The sequence below is a fragment of the Simochromis diagramma genome, unplaced genomic scaffold, assembly GCF_900408965.1.
Source record: "Simochromis diagramma unplaced genomic scaffold, fSimDia1.1 OVJJ01000557.1, whole genome shotgun sequence".
NCBI classification, from domain to species: Eukaryota; Metazoa; Chordata; class Actinopteri; order Cichliformes; family Cichlidae; genus Simochromis; species Simochromis diagramma.
Genome location: NW_024387156.1, coordinates 2,077,806 through 2,093,041, shown reverse-complemented (window position 1 = coordinate 2,093,041; position 15,236 = coordinate 2,077,806). Strand labels below are relative to the sequence as shown.

The 15,236-nt window shown below is 42.7% G+C and overlaps 1 protein-coding gene across 1 annotated transcript; it reads right to left on the bottom strand.

The window, feature by feature from the left end:
• Positions 1 to 338: 338 nt before the first annotated feature.
• On the bottom strand, positions 339 to 13,662 carry LOC120744182 (cadherin-related family member 5). Its single transcript, XM_040048361.1, has 16 exons — positions 13,579 to 13,662; positions 10,977 to 11,027; positions 9,128 to 9,182; positions 8,388 to 8,596; positions 8,253 to 8,309; positions 8,078 to 8,170; positions 7,863 to 7,949; positions 7,671 to 7,781; positions 7,305 to 7,469; positions 6,989 to 7,079; positions 6,808 to 6,914; positions 6,253 to 6,453; positions 6,055 to 6,177; positions 4,121 to 4,199; positions 2,077 to 2,270; positions 339 to 1,419 (listed from the first exon to the last, which is right to left on the bottom strand). The coding sequence occupies exons 1-16, from the start codon at positions 13,660 to 13,662 to the stop codon at positions 1,069 to 1,071; spliced, it is 2,058 nt and encodes a 685-aa protein (XP_039904295.1). The 3' UTR covers positions 339 to 1,068.
• Positions 13,663 to 15,236: the final 1,574 nt, after the last annotated feature.

Below are 15,236 nucleotides of genomic sequence, written 5' to 3'. Positions count from 1 at the left end.
GCCATCCCCGAGGAACCCTAACCTTGCATCTGTTTGAGAGGAACCCGGACAGAACCACACCGCAACAAACAAATATCCTGACAGTTCTAAACGCTGAATCTTTTATTGTGAAGGTGTGTCAGGCGGCATCCGGCGAGTTACGCCTCTCTTCAGGTAACTTTACGGACTTTGTTTTCTTTGGTAGTCTCCAGGATCCTCCCTTCCTCCTTCCGGAAACTTAAACAAGAGGTTAGTTTTTGTTGACCTGTTTATCACAAACAATCAATATCCATTCAGAAAGAATTAATCAGAAATAAAACAATAAAGACCACAACAGAAATTTGACAGATACCAATGAAAAATATTAAATAAAATGTTTTTTATTATCAGACATTATCAGTGCAGGTAATCAATACTGATCCGTTTTATAAATTTTTCTTTATGTGTTTAATATGCTTTTTTCTGCAACACGATGATGTCACAAGGACTACCGGTCACGTGATCTCTCACTGGAAACATGATAACTGTTTTTAGTGTGATGAAGAGCCAGGGAGAAGTGAGGAAGGTGAAGAGCTTGAGCTTCCACCTCGAGAGCTGCAGTAGGGGATGATGATTTTTTTTTTTTTTTTTACAACCAAAAAAAGAAGAAACTGATCAATAGTCCTGATTGATAAACATGAACACAAGACTGACTCCTCAGGTGACAGGTTAGGGTAAGGTAAAGGATGGATGGACAGACAAATGGATACCTGGATTGATGATGGCTGGATGGACGGACAGATGGGTTGATTTTACAAATGTGTCTGTAAAATCCTGATTTATTAAAGTCGAGATCTGATTATCAGAAAAAAATTAATTAATCTTCTGGAAACAATAAAAAGACTGACATCATTAAAAGTTTGTTTTTATTTTTTAACTTTTTTCTCCACAAAAAACCCCCAATAAGGCCGCCAGAAGAAAAAAAAAAGTGAATCACGAATATGACTAAAGTACAGTTTGGATTCCTGCTCTCTAATTGGCTGAATATGTGACTCGTTTCTTTCTGGTTTCTGATTGGTAGGGTTTGGACACCAGTGGCGTCTCCTCTGATCAATCAGCCTTCATGTTTTCGTCTCTCTGAGGCATCCCAGTGTTGACTGCTGGTATGTCTTCACCATGAATACTTGCGGACTCAACTGGCAACCTCAGAGCCTCCCAGGTGTGAGCTCCACCTTCATGTTTCTCTGCAACAGTAAACAGGTGTGATGATGATGATGGAGGAGGAAGAGGGGGTCTGGTCCTGCTCTCTCCAGGCTCGCTGAGCTGTGATGATGATGGAGGAGGAAGCAGAGATGGCCTCCTGGTGTAAACTCCTTGTCTGCCATGAAAACTGCCAGACTGACGAGTAAAAGCTCTGCTGCCGTGTGACGACTCGTCCACGAAGACAGGTGGGCTGCTCACCTGAGAATCACACAGCACAGGTCAGAGTCTCTCACCTGAGTCAGACTGCGCATAAAGTCCTGCTATAAACAGGAGCTAAAGAGGAACCAATGTGTTAAATAGTAAAATCATGACATCAGTGAAAGCTGTGTTTGAGGACTTCAGGATCGACTGTTCACCACATGACACGAGTACTGAAACCACAGGAAGCGACATCACATTCAGAATAACTCACCATGTGAAACCACAGTAACCTCTGCAGAGAGATGACACACATGACTCAGTTTAATATCTGAGACACAACAGATTTTATCATCTGAACCTGTGAGCGGAACAAACCTCAGAAACAGCAGTCTGAATATGTGAAGCTGCAGAAACGCTCTAGACAACAGTTTAACATCTCAGTCTGACTCATAGCTTCATGTTTCAGGCGGTTCAGCAGAATGAACACAGCATTTATTTCCTCATGAAATTTCAAATAAGACTATTCAAAGATTTCTAACCTGTGGTTTAATAAAACGGGTCAAAGAGGCAGCTGTCATAGGCTTCAACACCAACTCCATGAAAGGTGGATGGGTGGATGATGAATTACATCACATTAGACCTTCATGCTCTCTGTCCGGCTGGTGTGTGAAATTCAAACACCCCCTCAGGTGTGTTAAAGGTTTTACTTCGTACCACATTGGGATGTTTTCCGAAGGCGATGGTGGGGCGATCCTCAGGGTTCTGCACGCGTCTCCTATGGACGGTCCAAAGTAGCAGAAACAGAATCGCAGAGAGGAGCACGATGAGGATAAGCACAGCGATTCCTCCTGCCAGCGTGCTGTCCACGTCTCCAAACAACTGTTGCTCCTTGAACGCACCACTTGGCACTGAAACACAGAAGTTATTTCAGTAAAAGCCTCATGGGAGCTGTGAATGTGTGTGTGTGTTTATCTAAACAGATCAATGTCCTTCCTACTCATCAAAGAATTAGTGAGTTACCTTTGACCGGTCGCCTTCAGTCCCCTCTTGTAAGTAAGTAAGTAAGTAAAATTTTATTTATATAGCACATTTCTAGATAAAAGATCACAAAGTGCTTCACAAGGTATAAAACAAAAACAGACAAAAGTTAACAAAATGCAATTCTAAAAAGATGTGTTTTTAGTTGTTTTTTAAAAGTGAGTCCGCAGATCTTAAGTTCTGAGGAAGAGAGTTCCACAATCTGGCGGCCACAGTGGCAAAAGCTCTGTCTCCCTTGGTTTTCAGCCTTGTATGCTGAATAACAAGTAGGCCCTGATCACAAGACCTCAGGGACCTACTAGGGACATAGGGCTGTAAAAGTTCAATGATGTAGGCTGGTGCTTGTCCTTGAAGAGCTTTAAATGTCAGAACCAGTATCTTAAAATGGACTCTGAATTCAACGGGGAGCCAGTGCAGCTGTATAAGCAACGGTGTTACATGAGAGTACTTAGATGTTTTTGTCAGAAGCCTTGCTGCAGCATTTTGGACAATCTGCAGACTGCAGTTTTTGTTTAGACATGTAAACAGTGAATTACAGTAGTTCAATCATGATGAAATGAATGCATGAATAACAATCTCCAGTTCAGTATGAGATACTAAAGGGCTCAATTTAGAAATGCTTCTTAAATGATAGAAGCAGGACCGAACCAGAGATTTGACGTGAACATCCAGGGTAAGAGCAGAATCAAAGGTTACCCCTAGGTTCCTGATAGACGATTTCACAAATGTTGAAAGCGGACCAAGAGCATTCATTATGTTAGGTACATATCTGTCTGGAGCACATACAAGGACTTCGGTCTTTTCTTCATTAAGTTGGAGGAAGTTGTCAGCCATCCAACCTTTGATGGATTCTAAGCACACATTTAGAATCTGCAGCTTAGAAACATCTTCTGGTTTAAAAGAAATATATAGCTGGATGTCATCTGCATAGCAGTGGTAGCGAATGTCCTCAAAGGGGCTCAAAATATGCCCCAGCACAGAACGTTGTGGCACACCATAGGACAGGGACGTGGAAGATGACCTGTACTTAGAGACCGCCACAGAAAAGTATCGTTCATAGAGATACGAGGAGAACCACTCTAAGGCAGACCCAGATACACCAACCCAGTATTTCAGCCTTTCAAGCAAAATGTAATGGTCAACGGTGTCAAAGGCTGACGTGAGGTCCAACATTAGGAGTACAGAACATTTTTCTGCATCGTTTTAGCTGTAATTGCTAGTGAGAGATGGGTCCAGTGTGGGGTTTTTTAACAGGGGGTGTATAGCAGCAGTTTTAAAATAAGCAGGGACTTTACCAGACCCCAGTGAGGTGTTAATTATGGTGAGCACACAGGGACCAATAGAGTGGAAGACATTTTTGAAATACGATGCGGGTAAAATGCCGAGTGAACAGGAGGATGCTTTCGTTGCATTAACTATTTTTACCAGCTCTGATAGTGAGACGGGTAAAACGCTTTCTAAAATGACAGGCCGAGATGGCGTAGGAACTGACAATGCAGATGCTGGTGGGGACTATTTTTTCCTTACATTACTTATTTTTTCTAGAAAGAAAGAAATGTTTCACAGTCTTCATTAGAAGGAATAATGGCAGCAGGTGGAGCAGGAGTAACAATATCAGTAATAGTGTCAAATAACACCTTGTGTAATGTCACAGCTTCATGTTTGTAATATGTGTGTTTGTATGTTCATATTAACGCATGTTCTCAGGTTTCATGCTCACCTGCTTGTCCTCTCTGCAGGACTTCGATGTCCACTGAAGCTGACACTTCTTCTCCTGACTCTTCATCTCTGGCGATGACCTGCAGAGCGGACATTAAAGCAGTGTTCACGGGTCAGCCTTAAGGTTAAAACCAAAAATCATCCAAAGTAATGATTAAAAACTGTTGTGTTTGTTTGATTTTTCTAGACCAACATTAAAGTGTTCAAAGAGCTGAAGGGGATTCACACTGTGAAGCTTTTAGTCCTGATCTTCATTCTCTCCTCCTGCTGATTCTGGTGTTTGGATCACTTCCACCTGAAAGATGTCTCACTGCAGCCCGAGGCCTTGTTATTTCACAGAGATGTTTTCTTACAAATCCAAACAAATTTATTCTTAGCATTCTTTGACTACAGGGGGACTTTTCTTTCTTCAGCTTAGTTTGTTTCTGTAGAATCACACTAAAACTGAAAAATTGTACTACAGTGAAAAAAAACTACTTTGCTGTCTTCCTATTGTCTCCTCATCAGTTGAGGCTCTGCTTTTTAACCATCTAAAGCCACACCTGTCACTGCCATCAGACAGGGGTTTTGCACCTTTTTTTTAAACATCTGCAACTCCCGTAACCCCCAAACCATTTGCTCAGTTGAAAGAATTCCAATGGTTCCTGAAAGCAGTGAGTCTGTGCTTTTCACTGATATTAGGGTCATTACTGTAATCTGCTAAGCATGGTGTCACAGCAGCTCCACAGAGACGTTTTTGCTGTTTGCTGTGTTGTTTTCAGTTTTATTTGCCAAGATTTGGATGTGGCGCCCTGCCTGGGGTTACAATAATGACTCTAATATCACTGAAAAAGCACAGAGTTAATGCTTTTTGGACCTGTTGGAATTTTTTGATTTGGCGAAATGTTCAAGAGTTATTGTAATTTGACCTAAAAGTTCTAAAACCCAGTTTTAACAAGTTAATGTGCTCCAGGCCTCTGTTTCTAGTTTCATTGGATAAAAGTATTTATTCTCAGCCTCTTCAGCCTTTTATTCTGTGCAGCATGTCTTTAAGTTTTTAAAAACTTGTGGTGCAACTGCACCCTGTCCGCTCACTGGTTGCTGGACACCAAAAATTAAACGTCCCACAGAAGAATCAGTGTGGATATGAAGCTGAGGTCCAGAACTTTGTCAGAGTAATCTAAACCAGGTAGCAGTAAGAGTTACTGAGGATCATCTCAGACCTCTGGGCTGACCTTGGTCTATTTTCAGCATCTTCTTCCTGTCATATGGTGCCGTTTGTCTCTCAACATGAACTTTACTGATATCGCTTTAGCAGATAGCAGATGTTCCTCCATCTTTCTGTGCTCATGAGTTTATATTAGCGTAACTACCTCTCTGCAGTTAACCATCAGCTACACTTTCACTGATGTTCCAAACATGACTATTAGTTTCTTGCTTACTCCATATTTGAGGCACAGCTGTTTTATTTCAATCAGAACATGATGTATCATCGTGAGATATAAACTATCTAATTTCCTGATGTTAAACATTATTCTACCAAGCACACTGATCATTTTATTGGAGGTGAAGGAAACTGGACCTGGTAATGGTCACTGACCTCCTGCAGACACTGACACACACAAAGAAACCATCCGGGATAGATCCACCCTTTAAAATAACTTCAGGTTCAGCTAATTCAAACCACATCCAACCAACCTGGGATTAAAGTTAACAAACTGAAAATCACCTGATTCCCATCTTACAGGTGAAGGTCAGGCCCATCAAGCCTCTACCCCTCATTATTGCTTATTCAGACTTCTGATATTATTTTAAGGTGGAAAAATTCCACCTATAAGACCATGGATCCACTCTCTCAATGAGACATTGAGTTGGTGCTAGCAGCGGCAGCTAATCGTGATACTGGTGGTGACAGGTGTTTAACAGGTGAGTTGGTTTGATCTATGTCTAACTCACCTGTAGGATTTGTCTGTCAAAGGCGCGTAGTTGGTTTGTCTTGGCGATCAGAACCCCCTCCTTTGTGACTTGATACAATTCGGATGGAGGATGGAGCAAATAGTGGATATTTGGGTTCCTGCCCTGTGATTTGACAGTAGAGATGACTCACTGATATGATGATGTAAGTAACACAGGTAGTGTAACATGTGTTCTTACATCAGGGAAGTCACGGTCTGACACCTGGACCTGCAACACCTGGTTCCCATAGGTGGAGACGATGGAGGCAGGGCTAGAGCTCTGGATGATGAAACCTTTGTAAGTGGTTCTGTTGAAGGCCGGAGGAAATGCGTTCTCATAGAGAACTCTGACCAGAACTGACGCCACACTGTACTTCAACCTGTCATCCACCTGGCACACCTGTACAGGTGAGAGGGAAAGTAGATGTCTCACAGTTTTCAATTCAATTCAATTTTATTAATACAGCCCCAAATCACAATATCAGTCACCTCAAGGCACTTTATATTGTAAGGTAGACCCTACACTAATGCATAGAGAGAAAAACCCAACAATCATATGATAAGTGCTATGAGTTTGGCAACAGTGGGAAGGAAAAACTTCCTTTTAACAGGAAGAAACCTCCGGCAGAATCCGGCTCAGGGAGGGGCAGCCATCAGCAGTGACAGGTAGGGGTGAGAGAAGGAAGACAGGATAAAAGACATACTGTGGCCAATTGTTGTGAATGAAGCAGAAAACAGGAAGGTATGTCGTTACCATGATTGTGAGCATGTAGTTTGTTGTCAGTCGTCGGTCATCTGCTGCTCTGGTTAACCTGATCTCACCTGTTGTGTTGTTGATCGTGAACCTGCCCTGATCATCACCTGTGGGTGAAGCAAACACACCTGTACACACATGTTTGTACATGAGTCTAATGGTGAGTGTGAGTGAGTCTGACCTGAGAGGATGGTGTAGGTGAGAGGAGCATTGATTCCTTTGTCTCCATCCTCTGCTGTGATTGGGCCAGGAGAAAAGTCCAGACCCACGTCCTGAAACAAAAAATAAATAAATAAATACGTGCAGGTATGTGGACAGGTATAAAACTTGTTCCCTAAATGCTGGGACGCTAAAATCTAAATGACTTGAAAAGTATTGTGATACTGAAAAACATCTCCAGAAACATCGGGCTGTTTTTATTGACATTTTATGGTCTGGTAATGTTTTACAAGCCAGTTTGTAAATAATTGCATCCACCTGGTTCCTTGGGTATTTACCTGGTGTTTCTGTGTGATGTTGGTTGTGTAGGTGGGATTCATGCAGACAGGCACACCTGGAGACACAGGTGTGCAGGGCAAGAAGTGAGGATACTGGTCATCACCATCCTCGATGTTGATGTTGAGAACAGCAGATGTGTTGAACTTGTCCACAGTGTTTGATTCCTGTCAGGTATGTAGAGGTGTGACATTATTTTCACTTTTCTGTGATAATTTGACGATCAGATATCACAGGGTTTGTTTTTTTTGTTGAATAGTCTTGCATTCCTGCTGGTTAGAGTGTAATGTCCTGTGATGACTTCGCAGTAAAATAAAACCTCTGACCTCACCCTGATTACCTGGATGTATCACCTGTCTAAATGTTACCTGGGCCCACATGATGAGCTGCAGGTGAGTTCTCGTCTCATAGTCCAGAGGTTTGTTCAGAACTACCTTTCCAGTATTGGGCAGGTCGATCCTGAAGAACTGGGCATCTTGCTGCAGGCAGACAGATGACAGGTGAGATAATAAAGAGTTGCAGCTCATGGTCAAGCAGCAATTGGTGGGCGTTATTCTTACTGATGACGGGTCGATGATGTAGCTGATCATGTCCCCATCTGCATCAACAGCCTTCACAGTGAAAACCACCGAGTTCACTGCTGTCAGCTACACACAAAACAATGAAAAATCCTGTTTACACAGGTGAGGAAACACCTGAGGCACCTGTTAAAACGATGTACATGTGATGGATGCTCATTGGCTGGTTAAGATGAAGGTAATTTTTCTGGTTGTACCTCACTGATGGTGAACGGCTGAATTGTCTCCAACAGGAAGTTTGGTTTGTTGTCATTTTCATTCAGAATCTCCACCAAAATCCTGTAGTTACCCTGAAACAGGTGCAGACTCACCTGAGCGACTCTGAGTCATCAAATGTATTTACCGCTCAGCACAGGACCTCAGATAACTTACCTGTATGATGTCATTTTCATAGCAAATTAGCTCTGCGATGAGCACTGATCCCTCCACCTGTCAGACAGAGATCCAGCATGAGGTGAGACATTTTAAGATGTATTTCTGCTGCAGGTGAGAGGTGTTCAGGTGTACCTCTCGGTCGAGGACTCTGAACACTGAGGAGTTGAGTCTGATGGTCCGGCCCTCTAAGTAGAACCAGTTGGCGTTGCGTCCGGACAGACACAGGCGGATGGTGTTAGCTCGTGGACCTGCAGTGATGTTGATGCTGGAGATGAATTCACCTGTTGGACTATTCTCTCTGACTGAGGTGAAGATGTCGGAGCCCTCCCGACATAGGCTCGCTGAGGATGAAGCAGAGGATATCTGATGTGTCCGTGGCAGTGAGGACGATCAATAACTGATTATGATTTTATTGATCCGGTTCTGTTGTTATCTAAAGACATATTTAAAGACAAACTTCTCAGGAGTGTCTGAAAGTAGAGAGTTACTTTTTTAGTCCTGATTAGGACTTCAGGATCTTTTTATCACATCACCTTAAACCAACCTTAGATTACTAGCCACATTTAACCAAATCATGCTGCACCGTATTTACCTCACATTCCCATTATTTTACAGTTGCCAGTTACCCAAACGAGCACGTCTTAGGACTTGGAAGGAAGCCAGGATATCCGACAGAGCCCACACAGGCACAGGTAGATCATGCTCAAAAAACCCTAATCCAACATTGAGATTCAAACCGGGAACCTTCTTAGTAACCGCTGCACCACCGTGGACAAAAAGGCACTGACGACGGCAAAGTGCCTGATATCAGAGAAAAGCCGTTTTTAAATTGTCTTACCTATAACAACATTATAAGAAAGTCTGAGAGCCACCTGCCACAGCAGCAGCCTGCAGGACCTCAACATCTTCATCTTTGACCTCCTCCACCTGGTGACACAAAGTCAGTGAGCAGTATAGGTAAAGAGCATCAACAAAGTCAACCAACCAACAATCAACACAACCAACCAAGTTTCTCAGGTAGGGAGGGCTAGAGCCTATCCCAGCTGTCTGAGGGTACACCCGGGGGACTGTGGGAGGAAGTCAGAGTACATGCAAACTCCACACAGAAAGGCCCCAGTTGGTCAAATTGAACTTAGGATCTTCTTGCTGTCAGGCAACAAGTGTGGCTCAGTGGAATATGTAAAAAAATCTATATATCTTGAAATATATTTGATATATGAAGTTATGACTGAGATGAAATGACCTTAGTCTCTACACCATCGCCTAACTGCTGTGGATTTCTCTCTAATATTGTTGTTCATCACCTTATAGTATAAAACATCTGGCTCAGCTGCGGTGAGGTGATTTGTTAGCCTGTTTGTGTGAGTTCTCAGATTCATTTCACTTGTTTCATAATCACCGTGTGAACATAACATCTGAGCAGATTTTATCTATGAACTGGAAATACGAACTCAGAGGTCACAGTGTAGTCTGCTGTGTTCACATGTGACAAAAAGGTCCTGAGGTGGAACTCGGCAGTGGTCAAACAGAGCTGACCTCAGAGCGGTGAACAAACAAGACGTGACCAAACTGAAAATATGAGCCCTGAGCTCTGCCGCGGTCCACTAAAATGTCACATGATCATATTTTTTATGACCTTCAGCTGCAGCTGTGGAGTCAAAACTGGATGAAACTCAAGCTGTGGTATTTTTTTAAAATTCGGATCAGCGAGAGGAGGATCAGAGGCTGACACCGCTGCTCATATGTCTTTATCAGGTCATCACGACTTTATACGTGTTCAGCTGAAAATCATCACTGCACCTTATCCAGGTTTTATTTTGAAAGGCTCTGCTGTGTTCTCTCCATCTACATCAGGGATGCTCCTGCAGCCTCGAGGATGTGTAGAGTCTCATAAAAAAACAGACTGATGATGAAGGCCTATGATTGAAACGTCCTCCTCGAAGGTTTCCTGCTGGTGAACAGTTTCCTGCATCGGTCTCCTCAACCACGAGCTCAGCTTCCTTCTCTTCAGTCCCTGTGTGCTCAAACATAAACCTCACACCTCAGTTTGATTCAAGGTCCCATCACAGGCTGAAAAAGCTTGATCAAACTTGATGGAACAAAGTGTTTAATGTTCGCCATACATGCACACACTCACAAACGCACAATCATGGTACACCACAGTAATTAAGTAACAGATAAAGTGACAGAAAAGTTCCTGGTTTTTTGCAATCTGCTATAGAAATGTCTTTCTTTTATCATGATGGGTTCCCAGCTTAAAAGAAAAGAAAGAACAAACATTTTCTGTAAATGAAAAAAAACTTCCTGTTACAGGGCAGTGCTATCGAAACCTGGAGCAACATTTCTTTGACATGTAGAGAAACTGAAATGTGCCGCTGGAGTTGTACTTCTTTATCTTATATTCAGATGACTCAGGGATTAAATGTGCAGTTAAACATCTTTGCGCTGACAGGAAGGCCAGTTTCACCGGTCTGACCCCCCCCCCACCCCCCGTACGAGGCCCAGGATGTGAAAGAGTTTAACATCCCGGATCGAAAGTGTAAGAGAACAGAGGAATAAAATGACACAAATCACAAGGAGTAAAACAACACAGCCACACACACACACGAACAGAGTTTTCACAGCCGTTGGTTCAGATCGCTGCGTGTTGGCCTGTGTTAACCCTTCACCTGCCACTTCACTTTTTCCTCTTACCAACTCTTCATCCTCACACAGACTCACCTCGCTCTCTTCTGCTGGCCTACAGTCGGCCGATGTCTCTTGACCTTGCTGCTGATTTCATCCTCATGTCATCACACATTCATGTTTTTGTGTTTCAGCCTTGATCTGTTGTTCTGCTTTGTCCCCAGAGAACAGAGCGCCCTGTCACTGTGTGTGTGTGTGTGTGTGTGTGTGTGTGTGTGTGTGTGTGTGTGTGTGTGAGAGAGAGAGAGAGAGAGAGAGAGCATTAGAGGCTTACCCGGCATTAATGAGCAGGATAAGTAGGCCAACATGCTGCAGGACTTTGAAGCAGCAGGATCCTGTTGGTTCCACCTGCTGCTGCTTTCAGAGCTTATTTCAAACACACAGAAGTAAAACATCCACATCCTTGGAGACGCTATTTTTAGTCAGTATTTCCTGTCAGAGAGCCAATAAGCTCTCAGCCTGACTCCTTTATTGTTAAGTTTTGTTTGTAGAAGAAGAAAATGTTTAATTAATGTGGTGTTACAGGAGGCTCTGAGTGGGGTGGGCACACAGACAAACACAGAGCCATAAATGAACACGTCCTGTTTCACAGGTCACAGGACTGAACATGTCACATGACTATGAGTAACTGTCACTGCCATCTGCAAGGATTCTAATCTTGGGTTGAGTTACCACCTTGTCACATGTCAGAAGTTCTTTTGTCTCATTGGTTGTGGCTGCTGTCACGTGTACAGTTTTCCTCACTGACGTTCATGAACATTGAGTTTCCTGTTCGTCATATCTGTCCAGGTTCTGGTAGTGTTGAAAGCCTGAAAAGGAGGCAATTTTTCTTCCTCTTCGTCTGGTGCCGTGTTTGATCCATTCGCTTCCACATCTGGAAAGTCTAAAACAGCTGTGATTCTTGCATTCAAGCCCTTTATTTTGGCAGGAATGAAGTCGGCTAGCTCAGGTGTGGGGATACTCTTAATGGACTTAATGAAACAGTCGCTACTGAGCATGCTCTTTGAATGGAGGCGAGCATGTTCTCATTAATCAAATGACAGCAGTTTTATCGGGGAACCTGGATCAGGACTCTGAGGTCCACCCTCATCCTCACCTCCTCCTGTTTGGGCGGTCAGAGAACAGCTGGAGGAACCAATCAGAGTCAGTGACCTCTGATCCAAACATAGTTACAAACACATACACATCCATGTACGTGTCAGATGTTTGATCACTAATCACGCTAAAAGAAAGCTTTAAGGCTGTAACCGTGGGGATAGTGTAGTTTCACTGAGTGTATGGATAAACTGATTTCTGACCTGCACCTGCACACAAAAGAAGCCTAATCGGTTCTCTGTGCTTCGTCTGATTGTTTCTAAATCATTTATTGGTTCTTGCGGTCTGTAAACATGTGAGAGGGGCATCCTCGCAGCGGTCTGATTTCACAGTAACCAATGATCAGCTGCTTTTGCCTACAGATGAGTCATTTCATTCAGACCTGACCCGCATGCCCTGAAATCAGAGGGTGGATGGCTGAGACGGTGACCCACCCTCTGCCCGTCTGTGCAGAGAGTTGAAAACAGTTATCTGTTAAAATATGATACTTTAAAAGATAAAGAGAAAAACAATCACCTGTGAAGATTTTTTTCCGAAATTAATGTTTGTTTTGTTAACCTGTCAGTCAAGCACTTTTGTGGCAATTTCAGGCATTAACATGCTATTCCACATCCAGACACTAGAGGGCGTTTATCATACAGGTGGTATAAGTGTGTGAAGCAGAAAAATAACTCTTTGTATTGTGAAGCTAACACTGCTCAATGTGTGTGTGCTGTTTCTGTTCTTTACCACGGGTTAGTAAATATACATTAACATTATTGAAGACTAGAGAGATTACTTACTAAGCTTACTAAGTGGAAAACTTAGTAAAAGAAGTGGTTTGTTATGAGAATTGTGATTTTTGGCTGTAGCTTACTTGATGCTAATGCTAGCAGGCTTGGCTTAATGTGATATTTTTCTGGCTATGAGAACATTTTTGTACTTTAATGCCAGCTATTAGTTAATGAAGTTACTTTATCATTAATGGTGACTGCCTAGGTTCAACTCAGTAAGAGAGCCCCCCATTAAAAGGAGCATTGCACTTTATATAGTTTGTAGATTGCATTAAAACAGTAAGTTTAAATTATTTTTTTTAAAGGAGGTGAAAAAATAATAAAAGAGGTGTCACATTGTCAGTTGATTAAAAAAGCATGTCATGTAAATTTAGTTCCATAACAAGTATTAAAACAGTTAAAAACAAACCAATTTATTATTTTTAACAAATACAGTTAAAAAGGCAGATGGGAGGACAAGTGTGTTTATGTTAATTCATTTTTTAAAAGAATGTGTTTATTGTTGCACATTGTGGTTGTAATATTATTAATGGACTCAATAAGCCTTTTCATTGTGTTTTGTCAAAGTTGTGGAAATCCTAAGAGATTCATATAGTCTCTACCCCAGGAACACTATGACCATGTCTTACACTAATACCATGTCTTGTAAGTGGGACTGAAGCAGAAGGCCATTGGTTTACATTCAGTGTAGTGATACCTGCAGCCTGTTCATAGATACTGTTGATAGAAAACGTGTGTCATTTGGTTCCTCAAACAGGGAGTAATTTCACAGCTTCATCGATGACATCGAGCATCAGTTTCTGTGCAGAGTAGTGAACAGAGTCGCCGATCAGCCCTGAAACATCACGTTTCATTCTGATAGCAAACGGCAAGCTTCAGATATTTCTGACTGTTTCAGTCTGCAGATGGGAAACCTGACCAATGAGCTCAGATTACAAACACTCAAAACACCAAACCATGCTGGGAGAGTCAGCGCCACACACAGTGCTCCTCTTCTTCTTCTTCTTCTTCTTCTGTGGCCTGACTCATGTCAGTGACTCATTGTTTTCACAGTGGAAAGGACCTGCTGAACACACTCAGGTGTGAATCCTGTGATCAACACTGTGTGTCCAGCTGTTCTTCTCCACATTTAAATCCTGTTTTAAAACCTGGAGCACCCCTACCCTTCACCATTATCCTGCACCTTCGTCTTTCTCATCCTCATCTTTCCGCCTTCAGCATTATTTAAAGGTTAATTTGTCCGGCTGAGCTGCTGTGTCTTTGTTCTGCTGCTCTGACCTTTATGTGGATCTCAGATCTGTTTCTGGTCGTCTGACCAAGGCCAGAGCTTCCTGTTCCTCCTGAATGATCATTTGGATATGAGATAAGTGAGAGGAAGCTGAAACAGTGATCCTGCTGCAGGGAGGTCACTGTGTACTGATCATGGAGGTGATCCAGCAGTGAGGTCATTAGTACAAGTCTGGGAAGATCTGCCAGCTGTGTTCATGTTCCCCGAAGGTCCAGTTTTTAAAGCCTAAGTAAAAGCTGATTTTTGATCACAGTCAGTCCCACTTACCCAACATGTTAACAATGTTAACTATGGTAAACATTCATGGTTTCAGAAACTAGACTACATTTTAGGTCACCTCCAGAGGCCTCAGGGTTCAGGTGTTATTACATGCATGTCCGCAGTACCTCGGTGGAGGTTCAGTTGTATATCTGGTAAATCAGTCCTGACAGGACATGTTGATGTGTCTCTCCTCCTTCAGCTGCTGCTCAGCAGCTTCTTCTTCATATACTATCAGGCCTGAAAGCCTCTGTCAGCACACAGAGAGCTGTTCCTCTAATTTTCAGTCCACTTCTAGTGTCATTTTCATGCCTCAGTCTTTCCTCCCTGTTTCCCTTCATTGAGAACAGCCTTTGACAGCTGCCATCCCTCTGAGAACAATTCTGGAGAGACTTGAGTGAACAGCTGAAGGTCCAGATCATCTCTCAGCTCCTCTGTCAGGTCTTTGCTGGATTTTTTTTAATGACTTTCAGATCCTGTTCATCCGTTGTAGAAAGGTTTAGCCCTCACACTTCTTCTGTACATATTTCTCTCTTATTTTTAGGGACACACCTCACACCATGCTGAAAACCAATTCCAAGTTGTCAGCTAACAGCTCTTGTGGAATCACCTTGTTGTGTTTGTGTGACATGCTGCTAGTAATAAAGAGCCTAAAGACACAATTTAAACCTGGTTCTTTCCTCAGGTGTCTATTATATGCAGACATAACACTGGTTCATCCTTGATTTAGGAGCCTTTTCATGCTTGATTGATTCAGAGGTCAGAGTTCTGTCATGGTCTGGGTAGTTTTCCACTGCATCGGTTCCTCCCCTCTGGGTGGAGTCTTTGTTTTTCCTCACCTGATGGCAATCACACCGGCAGTATTTATGACCTGCGCACAAC

Coding starts and splice junctions, on each gene's coding strand:
- LOC120744182 (XM_040048361.1), bottom strand. CDS start 13,662: ATGAAACGTGATGTTTCAGGGCTGATCGGCGACTCTGTTCACTACTCT. Junction 7,950..8,077: donor AGCCGTTCACCATCAGTGAG/GTACAACCAGAA, acceptor TTTTGTGTGTAG/CTGACAGCAGTGAACTCGGT. Junction 7,782..7,862: donor ACATCATCGACCCGTCATCA/GTAAGAATAACG, acceptor GTCTGCCTGCAG/CAAGATGCCCAGTTCTTCAG.